This window comes from Heterocephalus glaber, unplaced genomic scaffold (genome assembly GCF_053883595.1).
Source record: "Heterocephalus glaber isolate CG9 unplaced genomic scaffold, H.glaber_assembly_v1.0 deba00000937, whole genome shotgun sequence".
NCBI lineage: Eukaryota > Metazoa > Chordata > Mammalia > Rodentia > Bathyergidae > Heterocephalus > Heterocephalus glaber.
In genome coordinates this window covers 5,726,563-5,753,967 of record NW_028258173.1, presented here as the reverse complement: position 1 = coordinate 5,753,967, position 27,405 = coordinate 5,726,563, and the positions used below count along the sequence as shown (strand labels likewise).

At 41.3% G+C, this 27,405-nt stretch overlaps 1 protein-coding gene across 6 annotated transcripts in view; it reads right to left on the bottom strand.

The window, feature by feature from the left end:
* The window catches only part of Rnf157 (ring finger protein 157), an 83,361-nt gene that overhangs the window by 19,537 nt on the left and 36,419 nt on the right, over window positions 1–27,405 (bottom strand). For all 6 annotated transcript variants that reach the window (XR_002388106.2, XR_002388107.2, XR_015450245.1 and 3 more), the window contains exons 3-8: window positions 10,002–10,090; window positions 2,317–2,463; window positions 1,808–1,925; window positions 1,305–1,371; window positions 978–1,021; window positions 561–608 (exon numbers count right to left, since the gene is read on the bottom strand). Coding sequence is in view for 3 of the 6 variants with exons in the window: in XM_004860745.3 (XP_004860802.1) it covers window positions 561–608; window positions 978–1,021; window positions 1,305–1,371; window positions 1,808–1,925; window positions 2,317–2,463; window positions 10,002–10,090 (513 nt within the window). In the remaining 3 variants the exon portion in view is untranslated. The remainder of the gene's footprint in view (window positions 1–560; window positions 609–977; window positions 1,022–1,304; window positions 1,372–1,807; window positions 1,926–2,316; window positions 2,464–10,001; window positions 10,091–27,405) is intronic.

The window sequence follows — 27,405 nt, the reverse complement described above, 5'->3', positions numbered from 1 at the left end:
GCCTTTGATACCACTCTCGCTGTCCATGACATCTCCTCCTACCTCTGCAAGAGTGGAAAGAAAAGTGCTGGCACCCTGTGGGATGAGGCTTTCTGGCAGCCATGCAGACCCTGCTGCTCAGTCTGGAAGGGCCAGGTGGCCAGCACACTGAACTTTAGAACAGAATGGTGGGAGAAATTAAGCTCTGACCCTGAATTGGACCCCAATACTTTACCCTTTCACTTGGAATGTTTCTCACCCTGACATTTTAAATAAAGGGTTCTCCCTAAACCTAATGTTGGGGGACAAACCTTGTCTTTCATTTCTCAGGTCCTTTGCTCAGATAACCACTGCCTCAAAACCAACAATTCTAGAACGATAAAGACACCAAAAATTGGATTCCTTTCAGGCCACCCAAGTAGATTCTAACACACAAAAGCACTCCCTTTTTTATTTTCTTCTTTGTTTTAAAAAGAGGGAAAGAAGAGTGCTTAGCAAAGAAGTAAAGAAAAAAGAAAAAGGGAGAAAGAGGGAGAAAGGGAGGGAGTAGTGGCCAACAGCCCCTGGGCCTTAATACTTACTACTTGTTTCTGTTTGAGGGGCTTGACACAGAAAGTCCCATCTGTGTGCTGGAATGAAAGGAAGATGGTTACGCATGACGGAGGGGAGGGCAGGAAAGCACACCACACTCTTGTTACCTCCCTGCGTTACACACGATGTCGGGCACTCACAGAGTGGAATGATGGGATCCCGATACTGCAAGGGTCTCACAATGGTCCAGCCTAACCCTTTCATTTTAGGAAGAGGAGACTGAGGCCTAAGGGGGTCAGGTAGCAAGTTGGAAGCAGAGCTATATCCTGCCTCGAGCAAGCCCCACGTGATGGTTGTTCAATGCCACCCGACCTCTCAAGCTGGACTATTCCGCTATGTTCAGGCACCTAGCAAATGAGGGTGTTCTGCAGGAAAGAAAAGGCTAAGTGTACTGTAAAGCTACTTACCTTTTCAAAAGTACCCAGCAGCACATGGCAGTGGCCAAAATATTCTGAAAGAAACAGATGCAAAAGGGTGAAGAAAGCCAGAGAACACTCTTGATGCCCGTCTCTCCCACACATCTGGCAAATCAGTCACACTGGGCTGCCACCAGCAGGGGTGCACGCATAACCCAACTCCACTTCTGCCCAAGCTGCTGGAGACCACAGGCATGAGGATGTAGACACTGCCCAAGGTCCTCAGAGCAGGCGTGCTATTCTGGTGCCATAGCTTTTGCCAGGAGTGTGCCACAAAGGGGCAGTGTACACGCAAGAGAAGACAGAAACTGCTCTTACCATCTCCTTCATCCACCACAGCGTGTACCACCAAAGGGTAAACCTCTCGGTCCAGGTCAAAGCCAAGCTGCAGAGAAGAAAGGAAGAAAAGCAAAGACTGAATACGTGGAAATGGCACAGCAGTCCATGGAAAAGGAGGCGCTGCCATGAAAGGCTGGCCTTGTTGCTGCTCCTTCCTCACCAACCTCACAATCATCTGTGTAACAGAAGGCTGCCAGTTTCTTTTTTAAAATCTCATGGAATTAAAGTCCTCTTAACTTGCAGCTTCTTTTCTTTGGCCATGGCTTTCTCAAAATATCCTAGGTTAACATGCTACTTTGGAATAGAAGAATTAATAAAAGCAGGGTATTTTGGATCTGAGTAAGCAGAACTTTTAAAGGGGTGCAGCAGCCACAAGGCTAAATGGTGAGCATAGCCTTGGAGCATCTGCTGCTGGCCTGGGTCCTCAGTAGCCCCGTGCCCTTCTGCATGTCTGTGAGGAACACTTTGCAGACACAGCTCACCTCTTCTTCAGCCCACTCCGAGGGGTCCACAGTGTGAGAGGGAAGGCAAAACTGCTGGCACACCCCTCGCTTGTAGTGCACAGTCTCCGACTGCAGACTGTCGTCTTTTGGAATATAGCTGTGGACAATGTGGGAAGCAGAGCAGAAGTTAGAATCTGTCAGTTTCTCCCATCTTGTGCCTGTTTCCATTTTCAGCTAGCTCTAGCATAAAAAAGATCTCTTTTCTAATCCATTCCTTTTGTTCTTTCCTGGTGATGTTATTAAACTTGTACGTTCAACCTACCCTAAATAGGTTCTTTAACAGCACCTTCAGGACCTGAGGGATTATGGAGCCATCTGCCACTGTACAAAGATGGCACTATTTGAAGGGACAAGATAAAATAGTGCTTTGTAAAAGAAAATCTAAATTCAGGAACCCGATCTCATTTGATTGTAAAAAAGGAATGCCTTCCTCCACAGGAGAGGGCATAAGACACGGACCCTACCTGTTTGGGAAGGGGGCAGCTCACCTGGCAATACCGTTCTGGAACTCCTCAGTGGCCTGATAATAGATGGTGATGGCTACCCGGGCATCCGTGTCAAAGGTGAACTCGATGTTGTAATGAACTTTAGCTTTGCCGGCCTCTTCTCCCGGGCTCTTCACTTCCTCAGCACATCTAGAAAAGCACAAAAGAGATAGCATATCAGGATTTTAAGACTTATCTTCTTCTTTAAAAACTTAACACTATGGGAGCCACAGTAAATCTTTCTTCCTTTTGCACAAAAAACTTAATGTGCGCTTCTCTCCATGGTCATTAACATATGTCTACATCTTCATTTTGAATGATCATGGAGTACGGTCATACCTTGATATTCAACTACTTTGATTGAATTTGGTATTTGTCTTAGTTACTGGGACCAAAACTTGACACAACTTAAAGAAGGAGAGGTATATTTTGGTTCATGGTTACAGTTCATGGTTGGCTGGCTCCTAGGCAGAAACAGCACAGCAGAGGTGCAGAGTGGAGGAATGCTACTCACATCACAGCAGGGAAGTAGCAAGAGAGAAGAGAGGAGCCAGGGAGTAGCACACACCCTTCTAGGGCCTGCCTCAGTGACTGCCTCCTCAGACCAGGTCCGTCCACCTCCTACCAGCAACCTAGCTAAGTCACCCCATGATTCAGCTTTCAAAAGCCTTGCCTATGAGCACATGGGGCCTCTGAGGGGCATTCTTGATCTAAACCATAAAAGTACTTGACATATTTTGATGGAAAAATCTTGTCCTGGTACTCGTTGTTTGTTTGGTATTCTATACACAAGCTAGATCTTGTCAGATGTCGATTGCCTCATGATTGCTAGCCCTTCTAGACAAGACAATTTGTTTGGTACGCTTTGTGCCTCCTGGAACCAATTAACAACAAGCTCTGAGGCACCATTGGATTCCATTACCATTATTGTTGAACACTAGGTTATTTTTGATATTTCACAGTGCTACAATTAATATCCTTGTGCATTTGCCAGACCTTTTGTAAAAGTTTTTATTTTAATCAAGACTATTAATCACATAGCTTAAATAGTTTCCACAAGGCTTGTAAAAACCAGCAGGCTTTACTCCTTCCCTTTCCTCCTCTTCAGAGGAAACCTCTTCTAGCTGAGCATTTTGGCATTTAACTACAATCTGAGTAACACATTCAAGTTACTACTTCCTGACTTTCAATTATAGGCATTACCTATTGATTGTCTACTATAGGATGAGGATTTGTCCCTTTCCTCTGTCCCATACAGGAGCTTCACCATCCCACAACATAGCCATATCACCATTTTATTAGCACAGTACTTTAGTATCTGTCTGCTGTGAGTATAAAAACATTACATTCAGCTTCAGCCATGGAGAAACTTATGATTTTTCTTTTCCTGCCCAATTGTTCCTTTATGTTAGTGCTGATCTTGGCTTTTTTTGTTGTTTGATTTTTATATACTCATCCTAAATTCCAACCCAAACTCTCTGCTGGCCATTTCAACCTCCAAAGTCGTTCTGATGCACCAGGTGGTCCATTCAGTTCGCCATCTTGAGGAGGTCCCTTTGGGAGCCCTCTGTCCTGCTCCTACTTGGACTAGAGGCCTCTGCACCTGGTGCACAGCCACCCACTGGGCCTCTCTCCATCCTCCTGGGGCTCCCTGTGCCTCTGTCCTGTTGAAGCTCATGTTTCCTGCCTGCATCTCCCATCCTCCTCTTTCTTGGGTTACACTTTTGTTTTACCATTTCATCTTCCCTTGCTTCATGAAAAGTGTGTGTTGGGGGCACAGATGTTTTGAGGGCTTCTGTTTCTCACTTACACTTCCCTGAAAGTTTGGCTGAGCAAATAATTCTAGGTAATAAATACTTTAAAAAGGCATCTGGAAGCCTCCCTGCTATTTCTTTTGCCTCACAGTGCCTTCTTCCTTTGAAGGCTTCCAGAACCCCCTCTTTACCATCTCTTGTGCCAGCAGCTGCTGATCCTTTCCATTTAGAAGTGTGTGCCCTCTGGTTCTGGGAAAGGCTTTTAAATTATGTATGCCATTGATGACTGCCTTCCTTCTATGTCCTCTGTTTTTTTAGAACTGTCAGTTGGATGTTAGACCTAAATTGATGCTGTTATTTGTATCTTTCCTTCTCTATTTCCATCACTGCCAATTTGTTCCACTTTCTAGCATATTTCAATTTTTCTTCCTACTATTCACCTGAAGTATTCATTTCTGTTATGGTTTCTAAGAGTCCTTTTACAATTTTCTAAGTACTTTGTGCCATTGCATCCATGGAATAAGTGGTATCTTCTCCTGTGTCTCCAAGGCTACTAATGATGGTTTCTTCTTCCTGCATAGCTTTGCTTCCAATTGACTGTTTTTCTCTTGGGGTGTTCTGCCACTGTCTTTCATATTATAGCCATTCCTGAAATCTAAGAATCATGGGTTGCCTGCTCATATTTAAGAAACTTAAAGGTGCTGATTAGAATTCTGAATGCAAAAAGGACTTGGGGATCCTGGACTTCACACTCTGAGGGCTGACCTGGGTCTGTTGAGGAACCTCCCATGCCAGTCTCAGGTTTCCCATCCATGCAGCTCCGATTCCAACATCCTGTCTCCCTAAAAGCCTTGGCTTCCAGGTTCTGAGAGCAGACTGAGGAGGCAGGATGGAGGGCTCAAAATGTGCATAATCCCTTTTTTTTTGCTGCTTCTGTATCAGGCCCTCAGCTATGCTTGGGTTCCCTAAGTCCTGAGGTCCTCTGTTGAGCTCCCCAATGAGAATCATCTTCCAGACTTTTTCCAAAATATGGAAAGAGCAGCTCTATGTTATACAAGGGAGGAGACCTGACTCTGAGGCAGACCCTCTGCCAATCTTCTTCATTCTAAGCCTCCACATTGACTTCCAGAGGCACCTGTTCCTGCCAGGTCCTGAGTCTTTTGAGACGGCATACTACAAAAGGGGCAATTCTCAGCTTTTCCTTCTGTTGGCTCAGGGTTCTGATATCCTGGGTCTGTTAAGTTATTTGACATTCACCATCTGTTTCCAGCTTCTAACATTTTGATGCTGTTATTCCTTTCCCATTCTTCTAATTCTTGTGATTCATGCCTTTCATAAACACTTTTTTTAATTCAGTGGGCTTTGGAGAAGAAGCAAATATTCAATCCTTTATCTTCACCTGGATTCTGAGAATCAGGATTTACTCTTTTCCAATGATTTCAGAAAAATCAAACAAGGGCTGGGGTGTAGTTCAGTGGTAAAGTGCTCAGCTGGCAGGCACAAGGCTCTGGGTTTGATCCTCAGAACCAAAACAATATATACGCACACAAAACACAGTAACACCTTTCACTATAACATTTATTGAATACCAGGTGTTCTCTCTTCCGTTATCTTGTTCAGTTTTGACAACCACCATGAAAGGCAAGGTTGACCGTCACTTTACAGATGGGAAACCTGAAGCTCAGAAACTCATTCCAGCAAGCACACACAGAGCTGGGAGGCAAACTGGATTTCTGCTTCCCAGGCCAGTTCTTCTAGCACACTGCAGCTGCTTCACTTTATCCTAGACCTGCAGCCTGGCTACCACCTCAAGGAGAAGCCCCTCAAAATGGCTCAGGCCCTTGAACCTGTTTCTATCAAATGTGTGATCGGCCCATATTGATTAGGGAGACCAAGTGGACAGAGTATTTGGTAGCTGACAGGCCTGAGGCCACACCAGGCTCAGGCTGGAAGCTGCTGTGCCTATGGAACTCCCTAGAAAGAGTGGGCATTTGGTAGTGAACAAGGGCCTCCTCAGCTCCCTTGTCTCCAGAGTTGACCCCAGTAGAAAAATTTGAGGACAAATAAAATACAAAACAGAGAGAGAGAGAGAGAGAGAGAAAGAGAGAGAGAGATATTAGTGAAAAGATTTGTAGTTACTCAGGGCTGGAGAAGGGTTGAGGAAGAAATGGCAGTGCCCAATAATGAGTATGGAGTTTCTTTAGGGAGCAATTAAAATGTTCTAAAATTCCTGATGATGGCTTATAACTCTGAATATACTAAAAATCACTGAAATGTACATTTTATTTTTTTTCATTGTTTATTGGTACATTTTAGGTATACAATACAGTTACATTCACCATTGGGATCTTGTACCTTTACATGATGTATCTTGGTTCTTATTTTTTCCCATTGCCCTGCCCTCCCTTCACCTCCTCCACCCTTCCCTATTTACAAAGACTTGGTTTCCATTTTTTTCCTTTTCTCGTATTTTTTCTTTTCTCTTCTTTTCTTTCCCCTAACCCTCCCACTTCCCCTACTCCTTTGGACCTTTGGACCTTTTCTTCCTATTTTACAATATCAATTATACTTTTTTTGGCAGGGAGAACTGGGGATCAAACTCGGGTCCTTGTGCTTGCGCAGCAGGCAGCAAAACCACTGAGCTAAATCCCTGGCCCACAATTATACATTTTGATTCTTTTTTTTTTTTTTTTGCTACCAGGGATCAAACTTGGGTTCTTGCGCTTGCGCAGCAGGCGTCAAAACCACTGAGCTAAATCCCCGGCTCTATACATTTTGATTCTTATTTACACTTTTAGTTTTTCACACCAGAGAAACTATTTGGTATTTACACATGTGTGTCCTATTTATTTCACTTAAGAGTATGGCCTCAATGTGCATCCATTTAGCTATAAATGTCTCTAGTTTCTCATTCTTTATGGCTGAGTAGTACTCCATTTTACAGAAAAACCACATCTTCTTTATCCAATCTCCAGTTGATGGGTATTTGGGCTATTTCCAAGGTTTAGCTATTACAAACTATGCCACTATAAACATGGGTGCACATATATCACTGTGGTATGATGCTTTTAATTTTTTTTGGAAGATACCCAGCAAGGGAATAGCTGGGTCAAATGGGACTTCCAATCCTAGTTCTTTGAGATATCTCCATACTGATTTCCACAGTGGTTGCACCAGTTTGTACTCCCACCAACAATGGAGAAGGGTTCCTTTCTCCCCACACACTCACCAGCATTTGTTATTGGTTGATTTCTTGATAACAGCCATTCTTTTTTTTTTTTTTTTTTTTTGGTACCAAGAATCAAACTCGGGACCTTGTGGTTGCGAGGCAGGCAGTGGAACCACTGAGCTAAATCCCTGGCCCAATAGCAGCCATTCTTTCTGGGGTGAGGTGAGCATTATTTTCATCTCCATCTCTCAAATGACCAGTGATGTTGAACATTTTTTCATATGTTTATTTGCTGCTTTTACTTCTTTGTCTGAGAAATGTCTGTTCACTTCAGATGCCCATTTCTGAATTGGGTCTTTATATTTGGGGGGGGGATCTAATTTTTTTTTAGTTCTTTATATATTCTAGATAGTAGACCTTTGTCTGAGGAATAGCTGGTAAAAATTTTTTCCCACATTGTAGGTTGTCTCAGCTCTGTTGATGGTTTCTCTTGCAGTGCAGAAGCTTTTTTGTTTTTTTGTTTTTGTTTTGGTACTGGGGATCAAACTCGGGTAGAAGCTTTTTAATAAGATATGATCCCAATTGTTGATTCTTTGGGCTAGTTCCTGTGCTACTGAGAATTTGTTCATAAAGTTTTTTCCTATGCCAGTGTCTTCAAGAGTTCTACCTAACTTGTCTTCCAGCAAGTTTAGTGTTTCTGTTTTAATATTTAGATCTTTAATCCACTTTGATTTTAGGTTAGTGCATGGTGAGAGATAGGGGACTAGTTTTAATCTTTGGCAAGTTGAAATCCAGTTTTTCCAACACCATTAATTAAAGAAGCTATCTTTCCTCCAGTGAGGATGGTTGGCTCCTTTGTCAAAGATGAGGTAGCTGAGTATGTCTGGAGTTGTTTCTGTATCTTCTAGTCTATTCCACTGATCCTTGGGTCTTTTTCTTTGCCAGTACCATGTTGTTTTTATCACAGTGGCCTTGCAGTATGGTATCCCCTGCCATGTCTCTGTTGCCTAGAATTACTTTTGCTATTCTAGGTCTCTTCTGGCTCCAAATGAATTTTTGGATTGTTTTCTCTACATCTGTGAAATATACTGTTGGGATTTCAATCAGGATTGCATTGAATCTGTATAGCAGCTTTGGAAGTATGGCCATTTTCACTATATTAGTTCTTCCTACCCAAGAACAAGGGATGTCTTTCCATTTTCTTATATCCTCTTTGATCTCCTTTTTCAGAGTGCTGTAGTTCTCAGTGTAGAGGTCTTTTGCTTCCTTCCTTAGATTGATTCCTAGATATTTCATTTTTTTGGATGCTATTGTGAAAGGGATTGTTTCCCTAATTTCTCTCTCAGTGAGACTGTTATTTGTATACAAGAAGGCTACTGATTTCTGAATGTTTACCTTGTATCCAGCTACTCTACTGTGTCTGTCAATTAAGTCTAGAAGTCTTTTGGCAGAGTTTTTTGGGTCTTCAATGTAGAGTACCATATCGTCAGCAAATAATGACAGTTTAACTGCTTCCTTTCCTATCTTTATTCCTTTTCTTTCTCCTCTTAATTGCTGTGGCTAATGTTTCCAAAACTATATTGAACAGTGAAATGTACACTTTAAATGACTAAATTCTATGGTATATGAATACTACCTCAACAATCTGGTGCATTGAATTATCAGCCAGGTATGGTGGTGCACACCTGTAATCCCAGCTATTTGGGAGGCTGAGGCAGGAGGACAGCCAGTTTGAGTCCAGCCTGGGCAAGACCTTGTCTCAAAACACAGAAATAAAAGGGTTAGGAATGTAGCTCATTAGTACAGCAACCCTGGATTCTATCCTCAGCACCTGCCCCCATCAGAGAGAACTTCCTAATGTTATGTTTTATTTTGTTTTTGGTACTGGGGATTGAACTCGGGTCCTTGTGCTTGCGAAGGAGGCGACGAAACCACTGAGCTAAATCCCCGGCCCCATTTCCTAATGTTAATAAGGCTGACCTCTAGTGTAAAACGGACTCTTAGGCGTTTCCCTTGTCTATTCAGCAAACTGGTTTGTTCTAAGCAAATTTGTCTCCCCAGGTTACCGGAGAGCCATAGTGGATATAATGGCGGGGGGGGGGGGGACAGAGTCAGATTAAAAGTTATAGTATCTCAGGATGGCACAAAGAAGGTGAATGTGGATGACAATACCGACAAGGAGAATCAACCAACCAACCCAGGGTACTATGGGTTCCTTAGATAAAACGCACATAAAATTAGGAATAAAAAGTAAACATAGGTCAGGTGTGGTATTGTACACCTGTAATCCCAGCACTCGGGAAGCTGGGGCAGGAGTATCACCTTGAGTTCGAGGCCAGCCTGGGCTATATAGTGAATTCAAGGCCAGCCCGAACAACACAGTGAGAACTTGACTCAAAAAAACAAAACAGAATAAAAAAAGTAAACATAAGCGATAAGAAGGATTTCATATTGCAAGTTTAAACACCTCATTATTACACTGGTGTGTTAGGCTGTCTGCAAAGTTCCCCTTTGCCTCAATAATGCTTTCTTTTTTTAATCTACAAAATAGGGATAACACTGACCAAGTGTAGGCAAATGAAAGTTCTTCCCACTGGTGCATGAAACCTGAAGAACAGGTGCAGAGAGTCCAAATCTAAGCTGGCGGAGTGCCTTGGCAGCACCTGCAGCTGACATCCTTGAGGCCTAGGCAGCAGGACTTGGGCCTGCTCCTCCAGGAGGGCATCTGGGACCTGGCTCCAGCCTCCAGCCCCCCAGGAACTTACTTGACAAGTCTCAGCGTGTCCTTGCGGATGTTGATCAGGCTTCTCAGTGTCTTCACAGGTTCTTGGGGAGGCGGGGCGGCATAAGGAAACTGCCAGAAACAAATCAGGAGAAGGTAGTGTGTTTATGAAGGCCTGCATCAGTCCCTCAAGGGAATAGGGCTTCACAGTTTACAAGGAACAGCCCTGTGAGGTGAGCAGGAAGGACCCACTCTCCTAACTCAATGAGAGACTGAGATTCTTACATATTGATCCAATTGACAAGGTTACAGCTAGTGGGAGAACTGGGATTCAATCTGGCATCGAAAGAGCTAGATTTATCTGCGTTTTCCATTACATTAAGCTTATCTGGGTCAGCGTTCAAAACTTGGAGAACTAATCAAAAACTCCTACTGACGTTTCAAATACCAAAGGACACACTGTGGCTGAGTTAATCACAAAAGACTTTTCCATCTGACCTTAGACGACAGGGAGCCAGACCTGCAAGCCCTTTCCTTCAGGGAAGCCATATGGTATCCTAGGAATCCTGGGATTACAAATAAAAGAGAATTCTATGATGTGTACAGGGCTAAGGCTTACAAACAGTGAAGAAACAATTTCCTCTGCAGCTGATCATATAAAGCAGAGTTCTTTCACATGTAAGCCAAGCATTATCTGGGGGTCATCAGAGGTTTGTGGTTGTCTTCATCATTTACCATATACTTCCTAACTCTTTCCCCACTTGGACTTTGGATGTAGAGTTCTGAGTTGACGACAATGAAAAGTTAAAGAAAGGGATGGAGATGCAGCTCAATGGTAGAGTATGTGCTTAATACATGCAAGGGCCTGGGTTTAGTCCCCATGAAGGGGGTAGGGTGGAGGAGTTAAAGAGAGACACTACAAAATGTCAGCCTGGCATGGTGGTGCATGCCTGTAATCCCAGAACTCTGGGAGGCTGAGGCAGGAGGATCACAAGTTTGAACCTAACTTGATCAATTCAGTGAGACTTTGTCTCAAAATAAATAAAGTAAAAATAAGTAAGAAAAAAGGTTAGGATATAGCTCAGTGCAAAGATGCTAGGTTCAATTGCTGGTATTGCTAAAAAAGAAAAAATAGTTACTAGAATTTCTTTCAGTAGATCCAGAGTGATATAAAGTTCCTGGTATTATAATGCTATTTCAGCAACACAATTTTTTACACATACTGTCAGGTATCACCTAGTGATGCAAATGTGTTCCAAAAAATTCACTGTTAGGCAATTTTGTCAGTGTGGGAACAGCACATAGTATACTTCCAGAAACTAACAAGACTAGAATGTCACTAGTGATACAGAACCACGGATGTGTATGTGGTTTGTTCTTGATTAAAATGTCACCATGCAGCACACGACTATGACTGGCCTTCATAGCTGTGCAAGCTGGGCTTTTTCTAGCTGAAGACAATTCTACCTCCATACTCTGGTATCAGAAAACAGGGCACCCATGTTGCAGTCTAATTATGACTTCATAGATGTCAACTGAGTGTGGTTATTTCACTTGGGAAACAGAATTTAAACATGGTACACCTGACTCGATGTATTCAGTGTGACTGTTGGTAATTCACATGTATGGGTGTGATTCTTGAGAAAGCACATGCAATCCAAATTATCTGCATCCAGATCGTCACTTTGTGGACATTACATAGCAAATCTCTACCTTTTCATTGACATATTAAACATATATTCTTTTAAAAATGATAGTTGCCTTTTCTAATGTCAAAGCATTACATGGTTCAAGCAAAAAACCTGAAAACACAAATTTTCACCCCTCAACAATACTAAAGTTAACCCTGCAGAACATGTTTCTCTAGAAGCATCCCCTCCGCCTTTCTCTGCATCTGCTACTGTTCCATACTGTACATTCTACTATACAATCTCTTTTCCACCTAGCAAGACAGTGTAAACATTTCTTTTTTTGGTACTGGGGATCAAACTCAGGACCTTGTGCTTTCGAGGCAGGCGATGGAACCACTGAGCTAAATCCCCAGCTGACAGTGTAAATATTTCTAAAGTCTACAACTATAATACCATGCAGAGATAACTGCCTACTTTATTTAATCAAGTCTGTATTATTCAATTTTTTTAAGGTGGTTTTACTTATTTTCCTGATAGAAATATTGTGGTGAATATCCTTGTCTCTACATACTGCATGCTTGTTTATTTCCTTGGGATAAATTTCTACAAGTGGCATTTTTGGATCAAAGAGTAAGCATATTTTCAAGACTTTAAAACATTTTGCCAAATTGTTCAACACAAAGCTGACTCCAACACAGCTCTCCCATGAGCAGTGCACAGGAGGGTTTGATACAAGAAAGGGAGATTCTGGTCCAGGCCCCATTTGTGGCCCATTTCTTTACCTCTTGCTTCCTAGCCTGACAGACTAAAGGAATTTAAAACTATTTTAAAATAAGCTTAAGCAAAAAGTAATTAGGCAGGAAAATCCAACACAAATGCTAGTCTACTCTAAAGCCAAAATAAATGACTTTGGGATTAAAATTTTTTCTGGAGTAGCAAAGTTAATCACTTCATTTGTACAGGTATTCAGGAGTTATCCATAACTCCTACCTGACTTAGGGGGGAAAATGGTTTCTTTCCCTTATTTGTAACCTTTTCTCCTCCTTTCCCCCCCAAAAAAGAAAAGCAAAAGGAAAGAAAAAACATTAGTGCTCTCCATCCTCCACTTTGAACATTCACTCACTGATAACTATGACACTAGAACACGTTATTCCAGGAAAAGACTCAATGGGGTCAAGTGTGAATAAACCTGCTCTACACGTTAGTTCCCCTAACGAAAAGGACACCACTGAACATCTCTTCAGGAGAACCTCATCTCATCTGTTCTCTTGGTGGCCTTTCATTTATGCATCAGTAACTACATACGCCACCAGGGCATGGTGTAAGGACAGAGTAAAAATGGGAATGATAAAAATCATGCTCTTGGTAGCTGCATTTAAAGGCAGATGACAAGGCTATGCGAGTAACTTCAACAACAGAGAGACAGAGAGAGACAGAGAGCACAAAAAGGGTAAAAATGAAGAAAGTGACCACTTCTAACTGAGGTTACTGAAAGGCTTCATGAAGTACGTAGTACTTGATTTGGGATCTTGAAGGAAAAGGGAATTTGTAAATTCAGAGATGAAAGAGAAGCTAGAAGAAACAGAAGGATCAGAGGGAACTGAAGAAAACATTTTTCTGCTTTTTTAGCCCACTATTACTCTTAGCTTCTTGACATCTTCCTTTAAAAAATTACCAGGGCTGTGGGTCTAGCTTGGTGGTAGAGGGTATGTCCAGCACATCCAAAGCCCCAGGTTAGATCTGTAGCACCACAAAAATAAAACAATAATAACAATTTTTTTGGTACCAAGTGCTTACTATGCATCAGACACCATGCTAAGCCTTTCACATACCTGGTCTTTGGGGAAACCCTGTGAGGTAGATATGGTTGTTCCAATTTTTGCCAGTAAGAAAACTGAAGTACAAAAGGGACTGAATAACTTCTCCAGAATCCCCAGTTTAGGGAGCAGAGCTGAGGTCTGAACACATCCTCCCTCTGTCTAGCTCCCTGAGATGCTCCTGGATGTGGCTTTTTAACCAGGAGATAAGCTGTCCATGGATGAAACCACTGATTATTAAAAGATCTGAAAACATATATTTATTTATTTTCTCACTTAAAAAAAAATCAAAACATTGTGAATCCAGGAATGGTGGCACACACCTGTATCCCCAGCACTCTGGAGGGCTGAGGCAGGAGGGTCCCAAGTTTGAGCCCAGCCTGGGCAACGTAGTGATACAGCAAGACATTGTCTCAAAATAAAACTTAAAAAAGGGATGGAGATGTAGCTCAGTATGAAGGCCCTTGGTTTAGTCTTAAGTGTTGAAAAACAAAAACAAAATACAACATCAAAAATAGTATTAAACTTTTTTGCTTGTCTATAATATCTCCTTCATACATGTACCATTACTGAGCTGTATTTAAGACAGAAATATCTTATTTCAATTTAAGATGAGAATTTTCATTCATGTACTAACAGCTAACGTGAAATGAAAGCAAACTAATGCCTCCTTGGGACCAAGAAGACAAGCTCAGGACCAATTCAGGGCCAGCTTATTCTGAAGTCATCACTGCACTGACTCCTGCACCCTGCACTAGAAATCCTTCCCTTGGTTCATATCCAGGTCTCTACTTTCTTTCTTAGGGTCTTCAAAGTGTCATTTTCTCAACTCCCAGGCCATTGAGTTGGGAAATGAATAGTGCGACAAGGAAGATCACATAGTGTTTGCTCCTTGACGCAAGTACCCTGGCACCACTGAGCCAGCGGATGGAGGAAGTGGCCTTCTGGGTCCTGCTCACACACCCTGCCCCGGGACGGAGGGGGACTCGGGCTTATGGAGCCTTCCTGTTCCTCACACATCACTGGAGCAAACTCTCAATAGCTTTATGGAAGGGTTCCTAACTGCAGCTTCTTAGGTTCTACTTCACTCTTCATAATAAAATCAGGCTTCAGATCAAGGCTAATAAGGACAAAGAATGAAATTTGGTCTGCTCAAGGATTTATGGACCAAACCTTATGGGTGAGCATCTATACAACAAAAGTAAGGCTCAAGTGCCCCCGGTCTATTCACGTAACCAGGGAATTCTGGCCAAAAAAGCCCCCTTAATGGGGTAATATTTGGGTAACTTGCATCCCCTACAAAAAAAAGAGAGAAAATATAAAAGAACATATAACCGGGGAACAGTGGTACTTCAGTTTATGAACTTAATTCTTCCTACTATTCTGGTAGCAAAAGTTGGACAAGAACTTAATCAAATTTCCCCATAAGGTCAACACTGAACCTAACCAATGAATTTGATTCAGTTCACATCCAATTCGGTTTGCAACCAGAATAATGGAAAGAATTAAGTTTATGAACCGAGGTGCCATTGTACTATATGCCATTGTGGCATGTTCCTTTTTGTTGTTTTGAGATAGGGTCTCACTATGCTGTTCATGCTAGCCTTGAACTCACTATGTAGCCCAGGCTGGCCTCAAACTTGTAGCAATTCTCCTGCTGAGGCCTCCCAAGTGCTGTAATTACAGGTGTGTAGCACCAGACCTGGCCCTCACATTCTTTACATGTATATTTTCCCTATTTTACTTTATTTTTAAAAATTATGGTAAATACCCATAACACAAAATTTACCATCTTCACAATTTTCAAGCACACAGTTCAGTGGCATTAAATACAATCACACATACATCATTGCACAACCATTACCACTATTCAACCCAAGTCAGACACACTCTTATTTCCTATTCTCAGAATGAAAAGACATGTCTCCACTTTCAAAAGACTATACTCCTGGAGGACAGAAGGACACACGGGAGGAACTCAAATAGGATGGTCGAATGAATAAATGAAGAATTGTCAGGATTAACATTTTCATTTTGCACATAAAGAAACTGAGACCCAAACGATTCCTATTATTACACAAGTCCCCGTGATGTGAATCCAGTGTGCCCCACCACAAAGCCATGCCCATGTACTGTGGCTGCCCGGGCTGCGGGCACCTGCAGGCTCTTCTGATGTAGGCGTCCCAAGAACCTGAGCATGCTGAGCAAGCTCCCCGGTTGCCTTTTATCCTGGTGTTTCTAGTTTCTTGTATCTGCACCTTGCAACAGTCAAGTGCCACCTGGTGCCCACAGATGGAACTGACAGTGAGACCCTCATGTGAAGGGAAAGGCACACATAGCGCCCATCTATTGTGAGTATATATGTGTATATACGTAAATATGTAAATATTAACCATATAATTTTTTTTGGTACCAGGGATTGAACTTGGGTCCTTGCGCTTGTGCAGCAGGCGGCGAAACCACTGAGCTAAATCCCCAGCCCTCAACCATATGTTTTGAATATTTTATCACTGTGATTTCAAATATCTTGTGTGTTTTGGGTGGGGTTTTTTTGGTACCAGGGATCGAACTCGGATCCTTGCGCTTGCGAGGCAGGCGGCAGAACCACTGGGCTAAATCTCTGGCCCTATCAAATATCTTGTTAAACTACCCTTACAGATCCATTCATATTTGTGTCAGAATATATGATCACAGTTCATGTGAGATAGGAGTACGATATTTTATTCCATTTGTGAATTATTGGCCAATTCCAAGTAGTCTATAAAAAAGACTGTAATCTACTCATAAAAATAAATTATTAACTCCTATAAAAAGTTTTTTTAAAAGTTCATAACTTTCCTGGGCACAGTGGCACATGCTTGTAATCCCAGCACTTGGGAGGCTAAGGAAGGAGGATTTCAATTTCAAGGACAGCCTGGGCAACAGAGTGAGACTGTCTCAATCAATCAATAAATGTACATAGCCAGGCATGGTGATGCTTGCCTATAATCCTATAATCGTCTAAGGTGGGAGGAACACAAGTTTGAGCTCAGCCTGGGCAATTCAACTACTTAGATAGAGGGTGTCTGAAAATAAAAAGTCAAAAAAGGACTGGGGTTGTAGCTCAGTGCAGAAGCCCTGGGTTCAATCCCCAGTACCATAAACAAACAAACATAATTTGCTATCCTTTGCTATTAGATTCAGGCCTGATCATATGCATGTAGCATGATATAACCCTGCCAATTCTCAGAAAGTGCTGACATTTCATATGCCTGCGGGTTAGTGTGTGTGTGTTTTCTTTTTCCGACTACTTCATACTAATCACAATGTTCTGGTTTTTCCCCAGTTAACAGCAGCCACTCAGATTTTGTAGTCTACCTTGGGAGATAGGGCAGCATTATTATAAATAATTAACACTTTGGGTAATTTTGGGGATAATGAAAGACCTCATGATGAGGCACTATGAATGTGTGGAAAGTTTGCATAGGGTCACATGGAGGCAGTGACAAGCCTGCAGCTGACTCTCAGTACCATCACCTGCTTAATCTCGAACCCAGTAATTCTCAAACCCAAGAGGAGCCAGCATGGGGGTGAGCACCCCAAATGGGTTGCTTCTCAGAGCTCTACTGCTAGAATTCTGATTTAGCTGCTTTGGGGCAAGGACTAGGAATCTGTATTTTTTTTTAAATTATTATTATTTTTTTTTGGTACTGGGGATCGAACTTGAGACTTTGCGCTTGTGAGGCAGGTGGCGGAACCACTGAGCTAAATCCCCGGCCCTGTATTTTAATAAATATCTCAACTGATTCTGATACAGGTGAGTTAGAGATCACACAAAACAAACAAACAAACAAACTGCTGTTATTCTGTATTTAATAAAATTTCATTATATACCAAAATAAATTTGCATAAAGTTCCTTTTTTTAGGATTAAATGTTTTCTCACCTAAAAAAATTAATGTATCCCTATTAAGAAAAAAATCTAATCATTACAGAAATAGAAAAGGTAGAAAGAAAATGTTGTTCACAACCCTGTCCTCATTTATGGCACTGCACAAGGCCTTTTAAAAAACAGATTGTAGGAGTGCTGTATTTAAATTCCACTTCATTCTTATTTAATGCCTCATTATCCTTCCATTTCCTATACTTCCCTTCTTTCAGATATTAGTGTGTGCAAAGCCTACCATGGCTATTTTTAGACTGGTGATGCTTTGGAACATTTTCTTACATCAGTGTCAGAGAAGAACAGTTTAGTCTCTGCTTGGAAGCTGTGAAGCGAATACAAATTTGCCTACTTAAAAGCCACAGCCCTGAGAAAGACTATACTGTGCCTATTGTAGATCAGAATAACATGATCTATATCAACAGCAAAGCCTTTCTCACTACCTTTCCCCTGATCCTTGTGGGCAGTCCATCACCAGTTTAGAAAGACAGGTAACCACAGAGCTGACAAGATGTGAGACATTCTTTTTACTCAAGTCAAAGATATGAAGGAGATACCAAGAGGATGCGTTAAATGACCTTGAACACAAAAATGCTTTGTGCCATGTGTGGTGGTGCACCCCTGTAATCCTAGCACTCAAGAGCCTGAGGCAGGAGGATAGTCATGAGTTTGAGGCCAGCCTGGACTACATACTGAGTTAAAGTGCACAGTGAGACCCTATCTCAAAAAAAAAAAGAGCTTTGTGTTGAGATCTGGCTACCAAAGAAATCCACTTAAGAAAGCAGTCTATCTATAGTCGTGTTAACGCCTCTGCAAAGTGTCTTGGCAGAAGGCACACTTGACCAACCATATGACATTATACCCAATGATGACCTTTTCCAAAGCATTTAATTAAGCAATTAAATTAAATAACTGCCAATTAAGCAATTCTCTGTTCATCCTAACAGGTAACAAGCAGAATAGGAACAACCTACCTCAAAACAAAACATACATCATAAAACTGCATGGATCTTGGTTCATGCCATTGCAGATCCATTTTTTCTCTTTTTAGCAGCAAGGTCTCGACTCATTGCTTTAGAACACCAAGACACTCAGCTCACTCTGACACCAAGTGCAACTACATGGCTGTGTGAACTGCTTAGACGACAAGCGAAACCTGCTTGCTCCCAAGTCTCCATAGCAGGACACCTCCCTTCGTTGCAGACTACAACACTTCCTGGTCACAAGGTGCTTCTAAAATAAACATTACTCTCCTGAAGATGAGCTGCTTTTAGATGTGAAGGATTCTGTCTGAGACCAGCTAATTTTAGATGCAGTTAAAAGGGGAAAGAGAAGTACTCATAGTAAAGCAGACACAGTCATCTTTTCCTTCCATCAACTGGTAAATGACTAATGGTCAGAGAACCCCTCTTTTTAGACAAGCCACTCTTTCTCCAGCTGTACTTCCTGACTTGGTCAGGAGACTCATAGCTCACTTTCAAGCAAGAGACTTGAGATGACCAGGCAGACACATAGTTGACCAGGCAGACACCACTATCGGTCAAAATAGATACTTAAAATATGTACGACCTATGTGAGATAAGAGCTCCGTGGGCTTTCTGCTCTGAAGCCCCCTACCACCTCACAGTAGCTGTCTATCCTCTTTCTTTTCTATCTTTTTTCCCCCAAATAAACCATCTTCTGTTGCACTAAAAAATGCATATTTATATATATTTTTCCCAAAGCAGCATTTGAATGTGCTAATGCTGCCAAGTGTTAGTTCTCCCGATATTTTAAATGAAAGCATTTCCTTGTGCCCAGTACTAACGAGTGTAAGAGGACCAAAATCCTTTCCACTCCCCACCTCCAACACAAAAAATAAAAACTGTACGCTAGCCTTCAAATCGAAAAACTCCAAGCTGTCCCACTGAAGTATATCAACTCTAAAACTCTGTGTAAGATCCAAGATTAATTACAAGAGTTGTCAAATCTCATTCTTAGAAGAAAATCTGCCCTGAAGTCTACAAGGCTATAAATCTCAGCTCTGACTTGAAAAAAAGAATAGTACTGTGAAATACAAAAAACATTTTAGTTTACAAGCCAATCACATACAGAATTCAGAGCTCTGCTCAAGCTGGTTTACTTTGGCTATCCTATATATTTGCAGAGATGCCCTAGGAAGAAAGCCATTACTCAATCAGTAACCTTACTAAGATTTTACTTTCTTCTGTTAATCCTAAAATATGGAAACCTGGTTTAATTAGAGCAAATACATAAAGTAAAAGCCATAGCTTATGTTAGTAGTTTTAATTTCTATGTTATTAATATAAGAACCCATGGGCACCCTCACAGAAAAATCCACTCTGCAGCTAATTTAACATGGTGGTCTTGGCTCCATTCTGCCCTGGTAAGCTTCCAAAAGTTTCTAAAGCTTTGATTAGGCTTCAGTCATCCCTCAATAGCAGTGAGTAGCCAAGGTTATATAAAGGAATGGAATTACTTTCTTTGGCTTATATAAAAGTCTAAGCTCATTTAAATACGGTATATACAAAACTTTAGTGGCTAAAATGGTAAGTTCTAGATAGTGAAGCTCAGAGATGCATACAAACATCCTCGATAGGTCATGCTCGAAATGCAAGGAAAGTAGAATGTGGCACTGGTTCCTCCTCGCTGCATCCTCATCCCCCCACGGTCTCCTTCCAGAGCCCTCTGTATCTCTCCATGCCCCTCACTCATCATTTCTCAGGCCACCTCTGTGACTCTCCACTCCCTGAGACACACCCTTCCACACCTCCAAATCTTATTCTTAGCAACCTTTTCTCTTTGGTTCTGCCTCTTTTTACTGATTTGTGCATGCCATTAAGACCTTGGGCTTTTAATCATCTTTCAGGGATTATCAGAAGGGATTTCAGTTCATCAAGAATAAACAGCCCTCTTAGTATTAACCCTCAGCCTTCTAAAAATAACCACATTCTAAAAGTAAACAAGGGGCAGAGCAAAGATGGTACAGCAGATAATAAACCTCCAAGAAGCAGTATGTGGTAGTCTCTCCTCACAATCAGCAGTCTGACTTCTAAATTTATAATTCTCAGCCTGGCCATTTGTACAAAGATTCTTTTTTTTTTTTTTTGGTACTGGGGATCGAATTCAGGACCTTGCACTTGCGAGGGAGTTGGTGGAACCACTGAGCTAAATCCTTGGCCCCACAAAGATTCTTTTATACTAAGCAAAAATCTGTAAAGAAAGCACAGCTCCATAATTAAACAGGAAGTCAAAAGTTCAACAAAAGGACGTAGTGACTGGCCGCCACCAAATAAATCATAAAAGGGAAAGAAGCTTTACAGGATAAGCCTGTACCATCTTGACCAAGCGATCAAGTTTGACACCACCAGTGATGAGTCATGTGACATTACACACCTCTGATATAAGGAGAGGTCACTGTGGTCTCCTCCCCCAAAATCTATAACCCCGACCTTGTGATGTTTTACAAGAAATATCAGACAAACTCAAATCAAGAGAGGTTCCATAAAATACCCTAATTGGTGTATCTCAAAATAGTCAAGTTCATGACAATCAAGGAAAAACTGAAAAACTATCACTGGTGAAATCCTAATAAAGTCTATTTGTTTGTTTCTTTTTACTAGTAATGTGTCTGTGTTATTTAGTTTGAATAAATATATCACGGTCATGTGAGATGTTAACCTCAGAGGAAGCTGGGTAAAGATATATAGGAACTCTATCTTTGAGATTCTTCTATAAGTACAACATTATTTTTTTTAAAAAAATCAAGAGAAATGATGTAAATGGAAAGACCACAAGATGTACAAATTATCTAGAAGGAGTTGAAAGCATACCACAGTGATATATGCGTACCCATGTTTATAGCAGCATAGTTTGTAATAGCTAGATCGTAGAAACTCAAATGCCCACCAACTGATGCATGGATAAAAAAGATGTGGTTTGTTTATACAATGGAATAGTACTCTGCCATGAAGAAGGATAAACTTGAGACATTTCTAGATACATGGTTGTACCTTGAGAGCATACTCTTAAGTGAAATAAATCTGACACACATGTGTGAATATTGCATTATCTCTTGTATGAGAAACTGAAAGTGTAAATAAAACCGAAATGTCTAATAGATAATGTGAAATAGGAAGAAATTGTTCAAAAGAAAAGAGGAACTAGGGAGGGGGAGGAGGAAAAGAAGGAAGGGAAAAGAAGAAAGGAGAAAAGAAGGATGAAATGGAAACAAAATTTTGTAAATAAACAGGGGGAGAGGGGTTGAAGGGAGGGGAGGGGAATGGGAAAAAAGAGGAATCAAGATGTATCACGTACAGGTACAAATTCCCTATGATGAATGTGATCATTACGTATATCTAAAATGTGGAAAAAAATGTTTTGCTTAAAAAAAAAATACCAACCTGAACTGCAAAGTTAGACCCTGTTTTAAGAAAAGTTTTAAAAATTTGTATTACTACATGTTTGCAGTACATAATGATTACATTCATGGGGGGGTACATGTATATAACACTTAACTCTTAATTTTTTTTTTTAGGTACTGGGGATCAAACTCAGGACCTTGGGCTTGTGAGGCAGGCATTGGAACCACTGAGCTAAATCCCCGGCCCGATTTTTAATTCTTTTTACTTCCCTCCCTCTCCTCGCTTTATTCTTCCCTCCATCTCTAAATTCCCATTTCCTATCTCTATCTCTCTATTTCCTATTATCTTCTATTTTTCTCTTTACTGATATCTTGGGTTTCTCTTTTTTGTTTTTTTCGGGGGGTTCTCATACAAGAGAAATCATGTGATATTTAAGCTTGTATGTCTGATTTGTTTGACTTAACATTGTGGTCTCAAAGTGCATCCATTTTCCTACAAATGACTCAAATTTATCCTTTTTTATGACACAGCAGTACTCCATTGCAATATAAATGCCACATTTACCTTATCTATTCATCTGCTGATGGACATACAGGCCACTTCCAAGAGTTAGCTATTCACACCAGTTACTTTAATAGACAGAATTTAACATAAGGAATCAGTTAAAGGATATTAGAGCATAGAAAGGAGACATCAAACTGACAGAGAAAGAGAAACTTCAGGAAGCAGCTACTACTGCTCCAGCTTAGGGAGAAAGGGGAATGGTTAGGGTTCTCAGATCCTACAAGGCAAAAGAACTGTCTTCAGCTGAGACAGACTTCTGAGGGTGGAGGAAACCATCTGGCCGGCCCTGGGGCCTGTGGGAGTGGGCATGAACACACACACTGTGGGGTGGGGACAGTGTCCTGGGTATAGACAGCCAACAAGAAGCTGAAGCCCTCCCTCCTTCAGTGCTGCTGACCTCCAGCACCCTCACTCCCCCACTGGCAGCACTCATCAGGGAGATGGGTCCGCAGGCATCGCAGAGCAGACCACGGACGGTAGTTTGGGCCTGAAAGATGACAGCATCACTGTCATGGAAGTGACATAATTTTGTAAACTGTAAATATTACCCAGTGGTATTCATTATTATACTATTAAGTGCCTAGGCTAACTACTTGCTCTATCTCTTTTAAAAATATCATACCATATGTATTAGCAGAATATATAAATTTCTGGTGATATATGCATTAACATTTTTAGAAAGAATCCCAGCTATTCCAGAGGCTGAGGCAGGAGGATCACGAGTTTGAGGCCAAGCTGGGCAATTTAGTGAGACTCTGTCTCAAAAGGAAATTTTTTTAAAAGGGTTGGGAATATAACTAAGAAGTGGTGTGCTTGCCTAGCATCCATAAGGCCCTGGGTTCAATCTCTATACTGCAAAAAGATAAAATTATAGTAGAAAATATGGCTGAAGATTACCTTCTATTCTACAATTACACCAACCTTTACCACACAGTTCCCTTATCAGTACTGCCTCCTAAGGATAAAGCAGATGTCTGATTAATTTCTGTCATAATCAGAACTACTATTTTACTTGATCAAAGACCATGCTAGAAAATGAAATAAGTGGGCCACTTAGGGATGCTATTTACATGTATTTGACTACGAAGGATTGGCTTTTACAGACTTTTATTTTACAGAAGTTTCATTAAAATTTAAGGCAACTACACATCTCTAAAAGATGAAAAAGGTTTTTTTTTGTTTTTGTTTTTGTTTTGTACCAGGGATTGAACTCAGGTCCTTGTGCTTACAGGGCGGAACCACTGAGCTAAATTCACAGCCCAAAAGATGAAAAAGTTAACCAAATTTTTCTTTGAAATGTGACACCAGCAAATACAGTTTCCCGTAAGATGGGGAGTACAATGACAACAGGAAACAGAGGTGAGAGTGTACACTGCTTTCGTTATGTTTCAAAGACATTTCGAGGAAATTCCTACGACCCAGGTGCTTTAGTTTATCTACAGGACACCACAGCAGTTCTCTGTGTACTGAACAACAACCCAAAAGTTCAAGCTAGTAGCAGCAGTTTTTAAGCCAGTGAAACTTACAAAGTTCATTTCTCCATGCTTCGTTAAGACTGTGTACACTTTCCTTTTTACTTCCCCTCTGTATCACAGCTATGTGTGTGCTGTGCTCCCTTCAGAGCACGTATAGCTATGTATGTGTCTGGTCTGCTCTATGAGAGTCTAAGTTTGAGGGCAAAACCCACAATGGAGTCATCTTTCTACCACCCGAGTGATTAGACGAGCACATGCAGAAGGCAGACACGGGTCTGGGTAGAATGGATACAGGAGGAACAGAATCTTCAGAAGAGCACAGCATGAGCCTCAAGGTGACTCGCTAGAACCTGAATGCTTGCCCCTCAGATTAAATGTCAGACTGACGCAAATGAATGCTCACAAGATCAATGAAAAACGTAGGCCACCAAGTGATTTGTAATTAAGGGTTTGTGTAAAAATATTTAGTAAGCTTAACTAGTACTTAGTATTTCTTAAACTAAGACTCTCTAGTCCTTCCACTGAGTTGTGGCAAGACAGGAGAAAGATGAACTGATTTGAAAAACAAATACAGCACCAGAAACTGGGAGATGCAGGTTCTTGCCTCTGTTCCTCCATTCACGTAGTATGTGACACTTAAGTCAAGAAATTTATGTCTGAAAAAAAAGAAAAAAAAAAAGAAATTTATGTGTCTGGACATCTGTGTCCCCGTCTGGATTTGCAGCCCCTATCTATCTTACAGGGTGACTGAGATAAAACAAAAATGTTTTGAAAATCATTCCATGTTATAAAAATGTAGGTTATCATTAGTGATAACCTTACTTTTATTAAAGGACTCTACTGTAATTTTACATGCTCAGAAAAAAAGAACATACAAATGAAATATACACAATTAAATAAGTATCTTATCTATAAATACACAATTAAATACCTATCTCTTACTTCTAAATCCCAAAGCACTTGAAATAAATGCAAGTAGGATACATCTCATTTTGTTGTGAGCCTGCAGAATGACTGCAAATCTATCCCATACTGGGGTGAAATCTCACCTTCTGGGAACTGCAAATCCCCATGAAGTCATAAATCCCTACAGTAGTGACTAGAAGACCATTTCAGGTTCTCATTTTATGATTAGAAGGGAAATGGAAGCCACTGTGTATCATAAAGGAGAGGTAAGCAGTTCTCTTCTTGTCATGACCCTAGCTGTTCACCAACCCTGACTTCTGCTGCGTGACCCAAACAATCACACGCCAACAGAGAAGACAAAGCACAGGTCTGTGACAACTTCTGAGCCAGCACCCTACAGGGAGATCCACGCTCCACTCCCCGAATTCTGACTGCAGCACTTTTGGTGAGGCTGCTGATGTGGGAGCAGGGCTGTCCTTCCCCCTTCCTTCCCAAGACACATTTTCTTTCCTTTTTCTTAAAGTTGGGTTTATTAAAATACAATTCATACACAGTAAAACTCACTCTGTAGAGCACAGTGCCATGAATCTCGACAAATGCACAACTGTGTGACCACCAACACAACCAAGATATAAAGGACATTTCCACCGTCCGCAACAGGCTTTCATGCCCCTTTGTAGCTGACCCTCCCATGTACCCCAGTCCCTGAATCATGAATCTGTTTCCTGTCCTTATAGTTCTGCTCTTTCTAAAGTGTTAAGATACACTTTGTCCAGTGGTTAAATTAAAAAGCTGAAGGCCTCGCTGCCCCATGTAGAACACCATGGGTTCAGCTGCCAGCTGTGCGAAAGGAGAGTGGTGGACCCAGGACCTGAGTGGTGGGAAGGACAGCAAACAGGGCTCACTCTGCAGGCTCTGCAAAGCATCCCGGAGAGCAGGATCCTTTCAGTGAGATATGAAGAAGCTGGTTTATGTCCAAAGACAACTCTTATTTTAAATTGTCCCTATAGAAGTGGCGGGGTGTCCATTTACATGATGGTATAATACTAAGACAATACTAGATTTCCTTCCATTTTAGGTAAAGTTGGGCATTAAAAGAAAATATCAAGCCAGGTATGGTGGTACATACACCCGTAATCCCAGCACTCTAGAAGGCTGAGGCAGGAAGATAACAAGTTTGAGTCAAGTCTGGGCAACTTAGTGACCCTTCCTCAAAATGAAAAATAAAAAAGGGCCAGGGACATAGTGAAGTGCAAAGGCCTTGGGTTCAATCCCCCATACTGCCAAAAAAAATTACTATAGCTGAAATTGAATACAGATTAATAAGAAAATTCTGTTTCACTAAAAAGCTTGAGTTTCAAGAGAACAGTCTTCCCCCTGTCAGATTTGACCTGATGGCACACAGCGTTATTTTGTGCCCAGTGAACTATTAAAGGCTTACCAAAGCCTGCAAGAATCACTCACACTTCCTACATGAAACCTGGCTGACACAAAGGAAAGCACAAAGAATGTATGAATACAAAGAAGGACAATGAAGAGAGTTGTGGAAAATCTAAAACAGGTAAATGCAAATTGCTTTCAAACATAACAGAAAATCATACTACAGCAGTATTTGAAAAATTTAAAAATACTTTAAAGGAAAATCCTTATCCTGTAATTTTAAGGCCTCAAGTATACTATTTATTCATGTGCTAATCTGTGTCATAAATGATTTATTATAGTTTATACCTTAGATGAAATATGTATGGGTCTAGTATCAAATTTTGAGATATAGTTTGAAGTGATAGAAAATGGAAAGTACAAAAGTGCTTCTCAGCTCCCATCTGCACAAATTTGAAAATCTGAGAAAACTGAATGTGAAGGCACACAACAGGCCTCCTACTTAACACACAGATTAGACAAATGTATTCACCTCTATGCCCATATTTCTATTGAAAGGACAATGAAGGGCCAGGAACTTAGCTCAGTGGTTTCGCCACCTGCCTCGCAAGCACAAGATCCCGAGTTCAATCCCTGGAAACCCCCCCCCCCAAAAGAAAGGACAATAAAGGAATTTTAAAAGGTCAAAAAGTATACACTCACAAGAACTGGGAGAATGGGAAATGACAGTCTCAGATATAGCAACTGACAATCTAAAGTCAACTATGCCAGTCAGTGAGCCTCCTTTGACAAGACTTATCTCTTGCAGGTATAGGACTAATCCTAAGAGTGGCAGACCTACAAAAAAGCCCAGGCACTTCTACCATGCAGAGGTCAGGGCCCTGATAGGAAAGAAGTGAATGCTAAGACTTGACTTGAGATGGGATATCTGTATCTGTATAGTTTTGGGTTTGTTTTTTTTGGACAAGGTTCGCTATGTAGCTGTCCTCAAACTTGCACCAATCCCCTGCCTTAGCCTCCCAAGTGTTGGGATTACAGGCCTGCACCACCACGCATGGTGGGAAGTCTGTGTACAGTTACTGAAGAATCATGAACCCTAGATTTCCTGGGCCTGCAAAATGACCTACTCCCTTTCCCTGGAGATGAAGGAAACTTTTCCCTGACATCTTATTTGAGGACCACACAGATGAGGCGGGTGCCTTTCAAGGCAATGCTTGCTCTGCAGAAGTCTCTGTCTTCCTTCTTTCCCACCCAATCATAACTGGGCTCAAATCTCAATACTGTTCAACTGAGCTCTGCTGATCCATTAAGAAAGGGAGCTTCTTGTGTCAGAGACCCTGAGGGCCATGATAACCCATGCCCTGGCAGGCTTTGGAGGACTTGTAGGAG